Source organism: Perca flavescens, chromosome 8, assembly GCF_004354835.1.
Source record: "Perca flavescens isolate YP-PL-M2 chromosome 8, PFLA_1.0, whole genome shotgun sequence".
In the NCBI taxonomy this organism is placed as follows: Eukaryota; Metazoa; Chordata; class Actinopteri; order Perciformes; family Percidae; genus Perca; species Perca flavescens.
Window position 1 is genome coordinate 7,008,446 of NC_041338.1, and position 13,078 is coordinate 7,021,523.

At 39.6% G+C, this 13,078-nt stretch overlaps 1 protein-coding gene across 1 annotated transcript; it reads left to right on the forward strand.

The window, feature by feature from the left end:
- Positions 1-2,203: 2,203 nt before the first annotated feature.
- Positions 2,204-12,588, forward strand: LOC114559754 (myosin heavy chain, fast skeletal muscle). Its single transcript, XM_028584606.1, has 39 exons — positions 2,204-2,425; positions 2,501-2,644; positions 2,743-2,899; positions 2,994-3,021; positions 3,110-3,206; positions 3,313-3,405; positions 3,495-3,558; positions 3,640-3,738; positions 3,827-3,930; positions 4,039-4,177; positions 4,290-4,408; positions 4,596-4,745; positions 4,846-5,016; positions 5,106-5,409; positions 5,525-5,592; positions 5,694-5,781; positions 5,891-6,008; positions 6,092-6,215; positions 6,707-6,843; positions 6,933-7,188; positions 7,371-7,613; positions 7,698-7,874; positions 7,955-8,100; positions 8,194-8,284; positions 8,383-8,772; positions 8,887-9,013; positions 9,104-9,222; positions 9,309-9,505; positions 9,780-9,963; positions 10,074-10,239; positions 10,378-10,502; positions 10,611-10,919; positions 11,013-11,216; positions 11,322-11,447; positions 11,532-11,702; positions 11,788-11,892; positions 11,989-12,084; positions 12,208-12,339; positions 12,553-12,588. The coding sequence occupies exons 1-39, from the start codon at positions 2,219-2,221 to the stop codon at positions 12,571-12,573; spliced, it is 5,796 nt and encodes a 1,931-aa protein (XP_028440407.1). The 5' UTR covers positions 2,204-2,218; the 3' UTR covers positions 12,574-12,588.
- Positions 12,589-13,078: the final 490 nt, after the last annotated feature.

Sequence of the window (13,078 nt, forward strand, 5' to 3'; positions counted from 1 at the left end):
TTTTGCTTAATTAATATACAGTCAACCAATCCAGGGCAGGCTTTGCACCCTCCCACTTTGATGACATGCCCACTTCTCTCACCTTCACACAGCAATTTTTGAAACCACTCAAATTACAAGATGGAGCTTGACAGAGGGGCCCCTAACAAATGTGGCTCACAGAAGATAGCATATGCTCTACATCGCACCCCAATTTAGCTGACAACTGGCTCACTCTGACTGCTTAATCTTAATCATTCTATAATGTAGACTGAATCTCCTTTGCAAAGACTTCTCAGAGCCTGAATGAATTGAAATTACATTTCAGGAGACATTGACATTTCTGTTAAAATCATGTTAAATTAGTTTAGAAAAGGCAATAATAAATGTGTAATTGAAAAAATATAATTACATTTAATAAAAATGTTGCTTACTTAGTGATTAAAAATATCACATAGTACGTCATATGTGGTTATGTTTACATATGCACACCAAAGATTGCCATAATAATCCACATAATAATCAAAATTCACATGACTAAAAAGAGTCAAGTGTAAAAAGTCATTTTTTGCTCTTTTGTCTTGCATTTTCAGTAAAGGTTGCCAAAAGCTTGAAAAACTAAGCCCAACATCACATCATGTCAAAACAAGTACCAAAACCACTGTTGCTCTAATCTATATGAAAACTAATCTCATCTCTACTCACCTCAGCACAAGCAGGTTTATTAGGAGTCAAGAAATTACCAAACAAGCGCAAGGCATGAAAAAATGTAAGACCATAATGTCAATGTTCATCTACCTTTCATGCATTTGCTGTCTGTCAGATAACACACTTTAAATTCCTCATATAAATTTAAAACATAGTCTCAAATTAAAGAATGTCAATCAATCAATTAATTATGAATCATCCAACATCTTAAAGGTAATCTTCATCTTAAAATGTGGCAACACCACCATTTCCTATTATAATCTGTATGTATAATATAATGTATATGTGAATGTTTTAAAAGAACTCAAAAGCTGCTCCCAAATATAGAACCAGTAAAAAATGCGTCAAGACTCAGCTGTCATCCTTACCATAATTGGCATGCAAGTCTGCGTCAACCTTTGCTTTGTAAGCACACCAGACTGAATATAAGGGGTCCATGTGGGTGACTTACACAGTGTGGTGGGAGACCAGTGAAGTTCAAGCTTGTGGTGAGGTGGTCTGCTACTATGCATCGTACCATTTAGATGTATTTCTCATTTTGGAAATTAGTTTACAAAATATAATGTCATGTAAGAATGAATGTATGTATTCAATGCACTCTGTGCATCTTTGACACAAGATTAAATTTATATTTTTTTTATTTTTTTTACGTATCTCTACTATGTAATATGTGTCAAGAGTTTTCAATTAATTTGAGGTTGTTTCCTGCATTGACTAACCCATGATGTTTTCAATAGGATTGTGGAGTGCAACATTCTTTTCCCAAGGGGTAAGGATAAGGTATGTACAACTTTTATTTTAAGTATTTGTGTGTTTAATCCGTGACCTTAGGTGTTTTGCATCCAATTAGGACAAGACTAGTCAAGACAATTTTATTTATATAATATATATAATTTATTATATTTTTTTATCTATCTATCTATCTATCTATCTATCTATCTATCTATCTATCTATCTATCTATCTATCTATCTATCTATCTATCCATCTATAACCTAATATCACAAATTTGTCTCAAGGGGCTTTACAATCTGTACAGCATTCAACACTCTGTCCTCAGACCTTCAATTTGGACCCCTTTAACGGGATGGTGTGTGTGTGTGTGGGGGGTAAACGGAAGAAACCTCAGGAAGAGAAACTGAGCATGAATGTCTCTCCCTGGATGGAGATACACGCAACAGATGTTGTGCGTAAATTATAGAGAAACATAATGAAATTACAGCATAGACAATCTGTCTGACGGTCTGAAAGGCTTTAACTAAGCTAAAGGTCTCTTGGTATTGATATATTGTTGAACACCAGGCATTTAGGAACTGTTCAATATGAACAGAAACCATCATTCTAAGATTGCTGTTGTTTGACTTACTGACTTGTAATGATGCCCAGAACTCAATTTGATAGTTATATGTTGATTATTGAATTGAACTCTATAATTCTGGGCTTTCCAGCCATATGGCTAGAAGACATTAGTTTTAATGTCTAAATTTAAAATTATATATAATGTAATTACTTCACAGAAGTAAACTGCCACCATGAGTACAGACGCGGAGATGGCCATTTATGGCAAAGCTGCCATTTACCTTCGTAAGCCAGAAAAGGAGAGAATTGAGGCTCAAAGTGCACCATTTGATGCCAAGAGTGCCTGCTATGTGGCCGATAAGGAGGAGCTGTACTTGAAGGCAAAAATCATCAAGAAAGATGGTGGCAAAGTCACCGTCGAAGTCCTGACCACTAAAGAGGTTAGTGTCATGAAGTCACAGTCAAGTGGGAATTCAGTATGATCAGGTCTCATTGTGACAAATGCCCTATTCCAGGAGAGAACAGTGAAAGAAGATGAAGTATTTCCAATGAACCCTCCCAAGTATGACAAGATTGAGGACATGGCCATGATGACCCATCTCAATGAAGCCTCTGTGCTGTATAACCTCAAAGAGCGTTATGCAGCATGGATGATTTACGTAAGACAATCTGCCTAATGAGAAAAGAGAACTATTGTGAATTGCTAAACTTGGAGGAAACATAGAGTTAACTGTTAAATTTCTATGATCACTTTCAGACCTACTCTGGGTTGTTCTGTGCCACTGTGAACCCCTACAAGTGGCTTCCAGTGTACGATGCTGAATGTGTAAGTGCCTATAGAGGCAAGAAGCGTATGGAGGCTCCACCCCATATCTTCTCTGTCTCTGACAACGCTTTTCAGTTCATGCTTACTGGTAAGTCATTACCAAAACAATGTAGAATGTATAAGTATCAAGGGGTTTCTGTTGCAGTAAAACATAGTAAATTATTTTGTTTTTTTATTTACAGATAGGGAGAACCAGTCTGTCTTGATCACGTGAGTTTGTTACATCTACATTTGTTGACTTTGTTTAACATAGTCAAATACCTTGATCAAATTCTTAAAAGTCTATTTCTATACCTAGTGGAGAATCTGGTGCTGGAAAGACTGTGAACACCAAGCGTGTCATCCAGTACTTTGCAACAATCGCAGTTGGTGGACCGAAGAAGGACGACGCAAAGGTATGTTATTGTATGATTATAATTCAGGGTTCTTCCTCTATAGAATATTTTTCAAGGGGGAAAAATAAAGTAATTTCCTGACTGTAATTCTAAACCTGGATTATAGGGGTCACTGGAGGATCAGATTATTGCAGCCAATCCCCTGCTGGAGGCCTATGGTAACGCCAAAACTATTAGGAATGACAACTCTTCTCGTTTTGTAAGTATGGAACAATTTCTACATATGAGAGAGGTCTTGTCACAGATTGTCAATGTGGAGGGATATTAAAAATCTTTTGTTCCAAACAGGGTAAATTCATCAGAATCCATTTTGGCACAACTGGCAAACTGGCTAGTGCTGATATTGAGACATGTAAGTAATAATAATCATAGTACATACAAACGACAGGAATTGAGAATTGGTCAGACTGTAATTTATGAACAATATTTGTAGATCTGCTGGAGAAGTCCAGAGTGACATACCAGCTTTCTGATGAAAGAGGCTACCACATCTTCTTCCAGATGATGACTGGCCACATCCCTGAGCTGCTTGGTGAGAAGATTGAGAGGATGCACATTGTTTTACCTGTTTTCATATAAAACAAATATTCTGACGTGTTTACCCTATTTTTGATCTTCAGATATGGCACTCATCACCACCAACCCCTACGACTTCCCCATGTGTAGCATGGGTCAGATCACTGTGGCCAGCATTGATGACAAAGTTGAGCTGGAAGCCACTGATGTGAGTGATTTTTACTTTCAAATATTTAAATATGTCAACATCAAAACTGCTCTTTTAAGTGCATTTTTCTAAAGTGATTATGTTTGTGTGGACCTCTGTTGAACTCAGAATGCCATTGATATCCTGGGCTTCACTCCTGAAGAGAAGGTGAGCATCTACAGGATGACTGGTGCTGTGCTCCACCATGGTAACATGAAGTTCAAGCAGAAGCAGCGTGAGGAGCAGGCTGAGCCCGATGGCACAGAGGGTGAGTGTTTAATGCTAGCTCAGAGTGAATAGCTTGGGAAAAACAGTAATACAGTTCTTAATCACACTGGTTTCTGTTCATATCATGATGGAAATCTCTGAACTATTTTCAGAGGCTGACAAGGTTGCTTACTTGCTGGGTCTGAACTCCGCTGACATGCTCAAGGCTCTGTGCTATCCCAGAGTGAAGGTCGGAAATGAGTATGTCACCAAGGGACAGACTGTACCTCAGGTAATTGACATAAACTGGTATCACTTCTGTTTAATTTACATGTAGTACATGTGTATTTATATTTTGACATATTTTGAGATATATAGTCATTTATTTCATTAGAAAAAATTTAAATTCCGGTATTCCATCATTTTACAAGATGGTTGTCGGTTGATTTTAAACAAATCATATCCTTGTTTTTATTCAGGTGATGAACGCAGTGCCTGCCCTGGCCAAGTCTATCTATGAGAGGATGTTCTTGTGGATGGTCGTTCGTATTAACCAGAGTTTGGACACTAAACAAGCAAGACAGTTCTACATTGGTGTCCTGGATATTGCTGGCTTTGAAATCTTTGACGTAAGCTTTATTTCAAACAATTCAGAAGCTGATACTTTTCCTGACAGAATCATTCTTATTGCCCTGTGAGAGATTATACAAATTATTTGTCCCCTCACAGTTCAACACATTGGAACAGCTGTGCATCAACTTCACCAATGAGAAACTGCAACAGTTTTTCAACCACACCATGTTTGTCCTGGAGCAAGAGGAGTACAAGAAGGAGGGTATTGTCTGGGATTTCATTGACTTTGGCATGGACTTGGCTGCCTGCATTGAGCTCATTGAAAAGGTAATCACGTAATGTGGTAATTATATATAATTGTTCTTAATTTGACTTAATATATCACTTAATGAAATACTTCTTCCCACTTTTTTAAGCCCATGGGAATCTTCTCCATCCTTGAAGAGGAGTGCATGTTCCCCAAGGCCACAGACACATCCTTCAAGAACAAGCTGTATGACCAGCATCTTGGCAAAAACAAAGCATTTGAGAAGCCTAAACCCCCCAAGAAAGGCAAGATTGAGGCCCACTTCTCCCTGGTGCACTACGCTGGTACCGTGGACTACAATATCGCTGGCTGGCTGGACAAGAACAAGGATCCACTGAATGAGTCTGTCATTCAGCTGTACCAGAAATCCCCAGTGAAACTGCTGGCTATACTGTATCCTCCCGTCGTTGAGGGTATGATAGTAACTGCAGTAAACTAAAACACATTTTAAGGTTATACTGTAGCATGTGCTCATGTAAATGAAATGTCACATTCTAACATAACATGTCTATTTAAAAACATTTATAGAAACTGGTGGCAAGAAGGGAGGCAAGAAGAAGGGTGGTTCTATGCAGACTGTGTCTTCACAGTTTAGGGTAAGGTTTAACGTTGCAAATTATCTTAAATATAATATCTCAACTTATGCTCAAACTCACAGTTGTTACATGCATTAAAAAACTCCATTTTGGATCTACAGGAGAATTTGGGCAAGCTGATGACTAATTTGAGGAGCACCCATCCTCACTTTGTGCGCTGCCTGATTCCCAATGAGTCAAAGACTCCAGGTATAGAGAACATGATCTGAAGAGATTCTTTGAGGAGTGATTTGTTTTGTTGGTATTTTAGAGCCTAACTATTTATTCAAAGAATTAATTAAGAAATGTATTTTTACAGGTCTGATGGAGAACTTCCTGGTCATCCACCAGCTCAGGTGTAACGGTGTGCTGGAGGGTATCAGAATCTGCAGAAAAGGTTTCCCCAGCAGAATTCTTTATGCTGACTTCAAGCAGAGGTATTAGTGATGATTATTTAAAGTTTTTTGATAGATTATTAAAAGAAAATGCTCACACTGACCATTAACTCTCTCATAAAAAGGTACAAGGTGCTGAATGCCAGTGTCATCCCAGAGGGCCAGTTCATTGACAACAAGAAGGCTTCAGAGAAGCTGCTTGGGTCAATTGATGTTAATCATGATGAGTACAAATTCGGACACACCAAGGTAAGCCCCTTGATTGCATGTATATACTTCAGGGGTACTTTCCAATAATGGACAGTGCATTTTGTCTGTTAAACAAAAAGAGTATCTTAAAAAAGTCTTACACAATTTTATGTATTGTAATGAGAAATTAGGCCAATGAATGGGTAAAGAACAGAAATAGAGAAATTGCGCCACCATGTGGCCATTGATAAGGCAGGTTACATTTTGTCTTGTGCACCAAGTGATATTAAAAGACTAGTAAAAGTGCCCATACAGGATTGAATTTTCCTAAAAAAAAGCACAGCTGCCATCAGCCATTTAGAATAATTGTGTTTCACTGTCTACGATATTTTGCTACGTATACATGAGATAAGATAAAAAAAGTTGTCTTAATAATATAAGACATTCACATGATTGTGTGGGGTACATGTTCTCTGAGTCATTTCTGGTTTTATGTTTGGAATAGTGTATAGTGCAGACATGAAGTCAATTTCTGTTTTCTCTTTGATCAGGTGTTCTTCAAGGCCGGTCTGCTGGGTGTCCTTGAGGAGATGAGAGATGAAAAACTGGCATCTCTGGTCACCATGACTCAGGCTTTGTGCCGTGGTTACCTCATGAGAACAGAGTTTGTGAAGATGACAGAGAGGAGGCATGTTGAAAACAACAATTTTGAGTGCACAGCCATGGAATGAATAATAAAGAATAACTTTGTCCCTAACAGCAACTTCTTTTCAACAGGGATGCTATATATACCATCCAGTACAATGTCCGCTCATTCATGAATGTCAAACACTGGCCATGGATGAAGGTGTACTACAAGATCAAGCCTCTGCTGAAGAGTGCTGAAACTGAAAAGGAGCTGGCAAATATGAAGGAGAACTATGAAAAGATGAAAACTGACTTGGCTGCTGCCCTTGCCAAGAAGAAGGAACTGGAGGAGAAGATGGTGTCCCTTCTGCAGGAGAAGAATGATCTGCAGCTGCAAGTAGCATCTGTAAGTAAACTTTTAAATGACAGTTCTGCTTTTTCATGTTTGATTTGTTTATGCTGGTTGTGTTAACAGTTAATGTACTCAAATCAACTTACACATATAATCAAGTACACATCGACAGACAGTTGTGCTTTCATGCTTTTTTATGTTAATGTCCTAACATCTATTTTTGGAAAATTAACTAGGAATCAGAGAATCTCAATGATGCTGAAGAGAGATGTGAGGGACTTATCAAGAGTAAGATTCAGCTGGAGGCCAAACTCAAAGAGACAACTGAGAGACTGGAGGATGAAGAGGAAATCAATGCTGAGCTCACTGCCAAGAAGAGAAAGCTGGAGGATGAATGCTCTGAGCTCAAGAAGGATATTGATGACCTGGAGCTTACCTTGGCCAAAGTGGAAAAAGAGAAACATGCCACAGAGAACAAGGTTCGTAAATAATAATCTGTCCATCAGATCAAGTAAAATTATAATTATGATTGTTTAAAGACAAGATCTTTCTTGCACATTTAGGTTAAGAACCTGACTGAGGAGATGGCCTCTCAAGATGAGAGCATTGCTAAGCTGACCAAGGAAAAGAAAGCCCTTCAGGAGGCTCATCAGCAGACTCTTGATGACCTGCAGGCAGAGGAAGACAAAGTCAACACTCTGACCAAGGCCAAGACCAAGCTTGAGCAGCAAGTGGATGATGTAAGTTTACAAAGTCTCTTGGATTGGCAAAGCAGGATTCTTCTTGAATGTGATGATTAAATACTCATCTTATTTCTCAGCTTGAGGGTTCTCTGGAGCAAGAGAAGAAGCTCCGTATGGACCTTGAGAGAGCCAAGAGAAAGCTTGAGGGTGATCTGAAACTGGCCCAGGAATCCATCATGGATCTTGAGAATGACAAGCAGCAGTCTGATGAGAAGATCAAAAAGTAATGTTGTTTTTGAATTTGTACAATAACCATTCTTTTAAAATGTGTGGTCATCTGCATTAACTCTATGTACTTTATCTATAATTCTCACAGGAAGGACTTTGAAATCAGTCAGCTCCTTAGCAAGATTGAAGATGAGCAGTCACTGGGTGCTCAGCTTCAGAAGAAGATCAAGGAGCTCCAGGTGATATATCACATTACACATAGCATTGTTCATGTGTTCCCAATTTTGTGTATTAAAAGTGAAAGTTTACTAAAAGACATCACTTGTATATTCAACAGGCTCGTATTGAGGAACTGGAGGAGGAGATTGAGGCTGAGCGTGCTGCTCGTGCCAAGGTTGAGAAGCAGAGAGCTGACCTCTCCAGGGAACTTGAGGAGATCAGTGAGAGGCTGGAGGAGGCCGGTGGTGCCACTGCTGCTCAGATTGAGATGAACAAGAAGCGTGAAGCTGAGTTCCAGAAGCTCCGTCGTGATCTTGAGGAGTCCACTCTGCAGCATGAAGCCACTGCTGCTGCTCTTCGCAAGAAACAGGCTGACAGCGTTGCTGAGCTGGGAGAGCAGATCGACAACCTCCAGCGTGTAAAGCAGAAGCTTGAGAAGGAAAAGAGTGAATACAAGATGGAGATTGATGACCTCTCCAGCAACATGGAGAATGTCGCTAAAGCAAAGGTACACAATGCATAACAAGCTAAGTTATTACCTAAATTAATATAGTAAATAATGTAATTCATATTATAAATGAAATCTGATCACTGATATCAGTGGGCTCTATTTACTCATTAGGGAAATCTTGAAAAGATGTGCCGTACTCTAGAGGACCAACTTAGCGAACTGAAGACCAAGAATGATGAAAATGTCCGCCAAATCAATGACTCAAATGCACAGAAAGCACGTCTCCTGACAGAAAATGGTATCCAAAACTTTTATGCTGAATGATCTGTTGTGTATATAATTAAGAAACATGACAAAAACTAATGTATCATGACATCTTTCACACAAGGTGAGTTCAGCCGTCAAGTTGAAGAGAAAGAAGCTCTTGTCTCCCAGCTGACCAGAGGCAAACAGGCATTCACACAGCAGATTGAGGAGCTGAAAAGACAGATTGAAGAGGAGGTTAAGGTAAGAAAGATTTAAGTGAGTGTGTATTGGTATTATTAGTTTGGTATTAAGGAATTTTGTAAATTCAATCGTATTTCTTACACCAGGCCAAGAATGCTCTTGCCCATGGACTGCAATCAGCCCGCCATGACTGTGATCTGCTGAGGGAGCAGTTTGAGGAGGAGCAAGAGGCCAAGGCTGAGCTGCAGCGTGGAATGTCCAAGGCCAACGGTGAGGTGGCTCAGTGGAGAACTAAGTATGAAACTGATGCTATCCAGCGCACTGAGGAGCTTGAGGAATCCAAGTGAGTAACATTCAAACAATTCAATGGCCAGTTCAGAAGTGTAGAATTTTAGCATAACTCAAATACAGTACTTGCATTTAAACAAAAGTTCTAAACAGGTTTTTCAATTGTTTGTATTTAGTATCTTATTACGAAAATAACATTTCAGATTAAGCAGTGCTTTCCAATATTCATCTAGGTTCTGAAACTATGTAATGATTTGAATTTCATTAATGATAAAATATCTGGAAAAAAGTAGTTTCTGTGGAAAATAAATCTTATCCTTTTCAAACAGGAAAAAGCTGGCTCAGCGTCTTCAGGAGGCTGAGGAGCAGATTGAGGCAGTGAATTCCAAGTGCGCTTCTCTTGAGAAAACCAAACAGAGGCTCCAGGGTGAGGTGGAGGACCTCATGATTGATGTGGAGAGGGCAAATGGGCTTGCTGCCAACCTGGACAAGAAGCAGAGGAACTTTGACAAGGTAGCATTATTTACTTTGTGTGGGCAAGCCATACAAACAATTAAATATATATTTATTTTTCCTCATATTGGCTACATAAGCAACTGAACAGTATGAATGGTGTTATTCAGGTATTGGCAGAGTGGAAACAGAAGTTCGAGGAGGGTCAGGCAGAGCTCGAGGGAGCCCAGAAGGAGGCTCGTTCTCTCAGCACTGAGCTGTTCAAGATGAAGAACTCTTATGAGGAATCTTTGGATCAGCTGGAGACCATGAAGCGTGAAAACAAGAATCTGCAACGTGAGTTATACATTATGTAACAGTTACATTGTATTCAACACTTGTATTTCTTACATTGTATTCAATTGTGTTAGAATAAAGTGTTAATATTTTACATTCTAAGGCTTAACAATATAAGACACATGTATCTCTCTGCAGAGGAGATCTCAGATCTGACTGAACAGATTGGTGAGACTGGCAAGAGCATCCATGAGCTGGAGAAGTCCAAGAAGCAGGTGGAGACTGAAAAGTCTGAGATCCAGACGGCTCTTGAAGAGGCTGAGGTAAAAAAAATTCTGGGGCCATCTTCTGAAAAAAAATCTTAATCATAGACAAATATACAAAAAATGTTTAAAGGCAAAGATTAATATTTTATTCTTTGATATCATCAGGGAACTCTAGAACACGAAGAGTCTAAGATCCTGCGTGTCCAGCTGGAGCTCAACCAGATTAAGGGTGAGGTGGATAGGAAGCTGGCAGAGAAAGATGAGGAGATGGAGCAGATCAAGAGGAACAGCCAGAGGGTGATTGACTCCATGCAGAGCACTCTGGATTCTGAGGTCAGGAGCAGAAACGATGCCCTGAGAATCAAGAAGAAGATGGAGGGAGACCTGAATGAGATGGAGATTCAGCTGAGCCACGCCAATCGCCAGGCCGCTGAGTCCCAGAAGCAGCTGAGGAATGTGCAAGCACAGCTGAAGGTACTGTTAGACAAAGAGTTGTTGCACAGACTATGATCAGTGCAGGTACATTTCGGCATTCATGTGAATACTTTCCTGATATTTTTTCACTAGGATGCACAACTGCACCTTGATGATGCTATCAGAGCACAGGAAGACTTTAAGGAACAAGCTGCTATGGTGGATCGCAGAAACGGTCTGATGGTAGCAGAAATCGAGGAACTTAGAGCTGCTCTGGAACAGACGGAGAGAAGTCGCAAAGTTGCTGAGCAGGAGCTGGTGGATGCCAGTGAGCGTGTTGGACTTCTACACTCTCAGGTGAATGAGCCCAATCATTTCTTCAATAATTACAAAAATCTAATGAAAATTAAATAATGTGAAAATCAGGCATGTGATGACTAAAATGCCTTTTTTGCCTTTTAGAACACAAGCCTTCTGAACTCCAAGAAGAAGCTTGAGGCTGACCTGGTCCAGGTCCAGGGTGAAGTGGATGACACTGTTCAGGAAGCAAGGAATGCAGAGGAGAAGGCCAAGAAGGCCATCACTGATGTGGGTTTACATTTTAATTGTTCTTACTTTCACTCCAATATGTTCAAGATATTTCTCATTAACATTTTATGCTGCTTCCTTTAGGCTGCTATGATGGCTGAGGAGCTGAAGAAGGAGCAGGATACCAGCGCTCACCTGGAGAGGATGAAGAAGAACCTGGAGGTAGCTGTTAAGGACCTGCAGCACCGCCTGGATGAGGCTGAAAACCTGGCCATGAAGGGTGGCAAGAAGCAGCTCCAGAAACTGGAGTCCAGGGTAAGAAAGTCACGTTAAGAATTTGCACAACTGAAGCAAGACTTTTGGAAAAGAAGACGGATACTTATTGTCTTGGTTTTTGAAGGTGCGTGAACTGGAGGCAGAGGTTGAAGCTGAGCAGAGACGTGGAGGAGATGCCATTAAGGGTGTCCGCAAATATGAGAGGAGGGTGAAGGAGCTCACCTATCAGGTACAGTCACTTTGATAGGTACCATGTACAGTACAAAAACTATCTAACATATTTATCATTAAAAATACACATGCAAATCTATATTGCCTATTACAGACTGAGGAGGACAAGAAAAACGTTGCCAGGCTGCAGGATCTAGTTGACAAATTGCAGCTGAAGGTGAAGGCCTACAAGAGGCAGGCTGAAGAGGCGGTAAGGACAAAATATACATTTTCAACACTGAAAGTTTGACAATATATCATAGTTATTTTAATGTAATGTAGTACTATGGATCTTTTTGAACATTTACATATTTTTCTATGTCTTGTATTTCAGGAGGAGCAGGCCAACACTCATCTGTCCAAGTGCAGGAAGGTGCAGCATGAGCTGGAGGAGGCTGAGGAGCGTGCTGACATCGCAGAGTCCCAGGTCAACAAGCTGAGAGCGAAGAGCCGTGACTCTGGCAAGGTAAATATATACGTCAGTTTAGTGAAAAATAACCAACAAAGCAATTATTCTCTGATGTACAGTATATCTGTCGATATGTTAGAGCAGATTCTTTACAGTATTATATTCACCTTAGAAAGCATTAGGTTTAAATAACATAAAATCAACAGATCACAATTATTGTCCCCTATCGCTTATTCAAACTCTCACAAACCATTTATGTGTTTTTTACAGGGAAAAGAAGCAGCAGAGTAAAACACACAAGAGTTTCGCTGTGTTAAATCATATAATATGAAATAACTCATGCCGAAACAATAAAGATTATACTGTAAATATTAAATTCTGTCTGTAATACTTTCATCTCTTTGCTTCCCTCAAAGGTAGTTAATAACACTTTTTTTAGGACATGAAAAACGCTAAAAATATCCTTAACATTTGAGGTGAAGGTGAACGATATGGGCAGTCAAGAAAACAAGGAGAAAAAAAGCAAATGTGTTTTCCTAATCTGGAAAACAGGTACCAAAAAAAATTATTAATTACACTAATCCAGGTTGAGCTCTTACTTGTGCACAATCTTTTGGAGGCCACATGCAAAAAACCCCACAGCTGGCTAAACTATTTAAAAATGGTGGGTTTGTTCAGGACACCCCTGTCTGTCATTTTTTTTGTAATGGAAAACCAAAAAAGGCGAGTAGTGTCGAGGCAAGTCGAGCAGGTACCATGTAATGGAAAAGCGCCAAAAGTGGCATATTCCATCGGC

What these genes read in the sequence shown, in the direction of transcription:
- LOC114559754 (XM_028584606.1), top strand. Translation starts at nt 2,219, where the DNA reads ATGAGTACAGACGCGGAGATGGCCATTTATGGCAAAGCTGCCATTTAC. An exon ending in TTTTCAGTTCATGCTTACTG is followed by an intron (nt 2,900 to 2,993) that starts GTAAGTCATTAC and finishes TTTTATTTACAG; the next exon opens with ATAGGGAGAACCAGTCTGTC. An exon ending in TTGAGCTGGAAGCCACTGAT is followed by an intron (nt 3,931 to 4,038) that starts GTGAGTGATTTT and finishes TGTTGAACTCAG; the next exon opens with AATGCCATTGATATCCTGGG.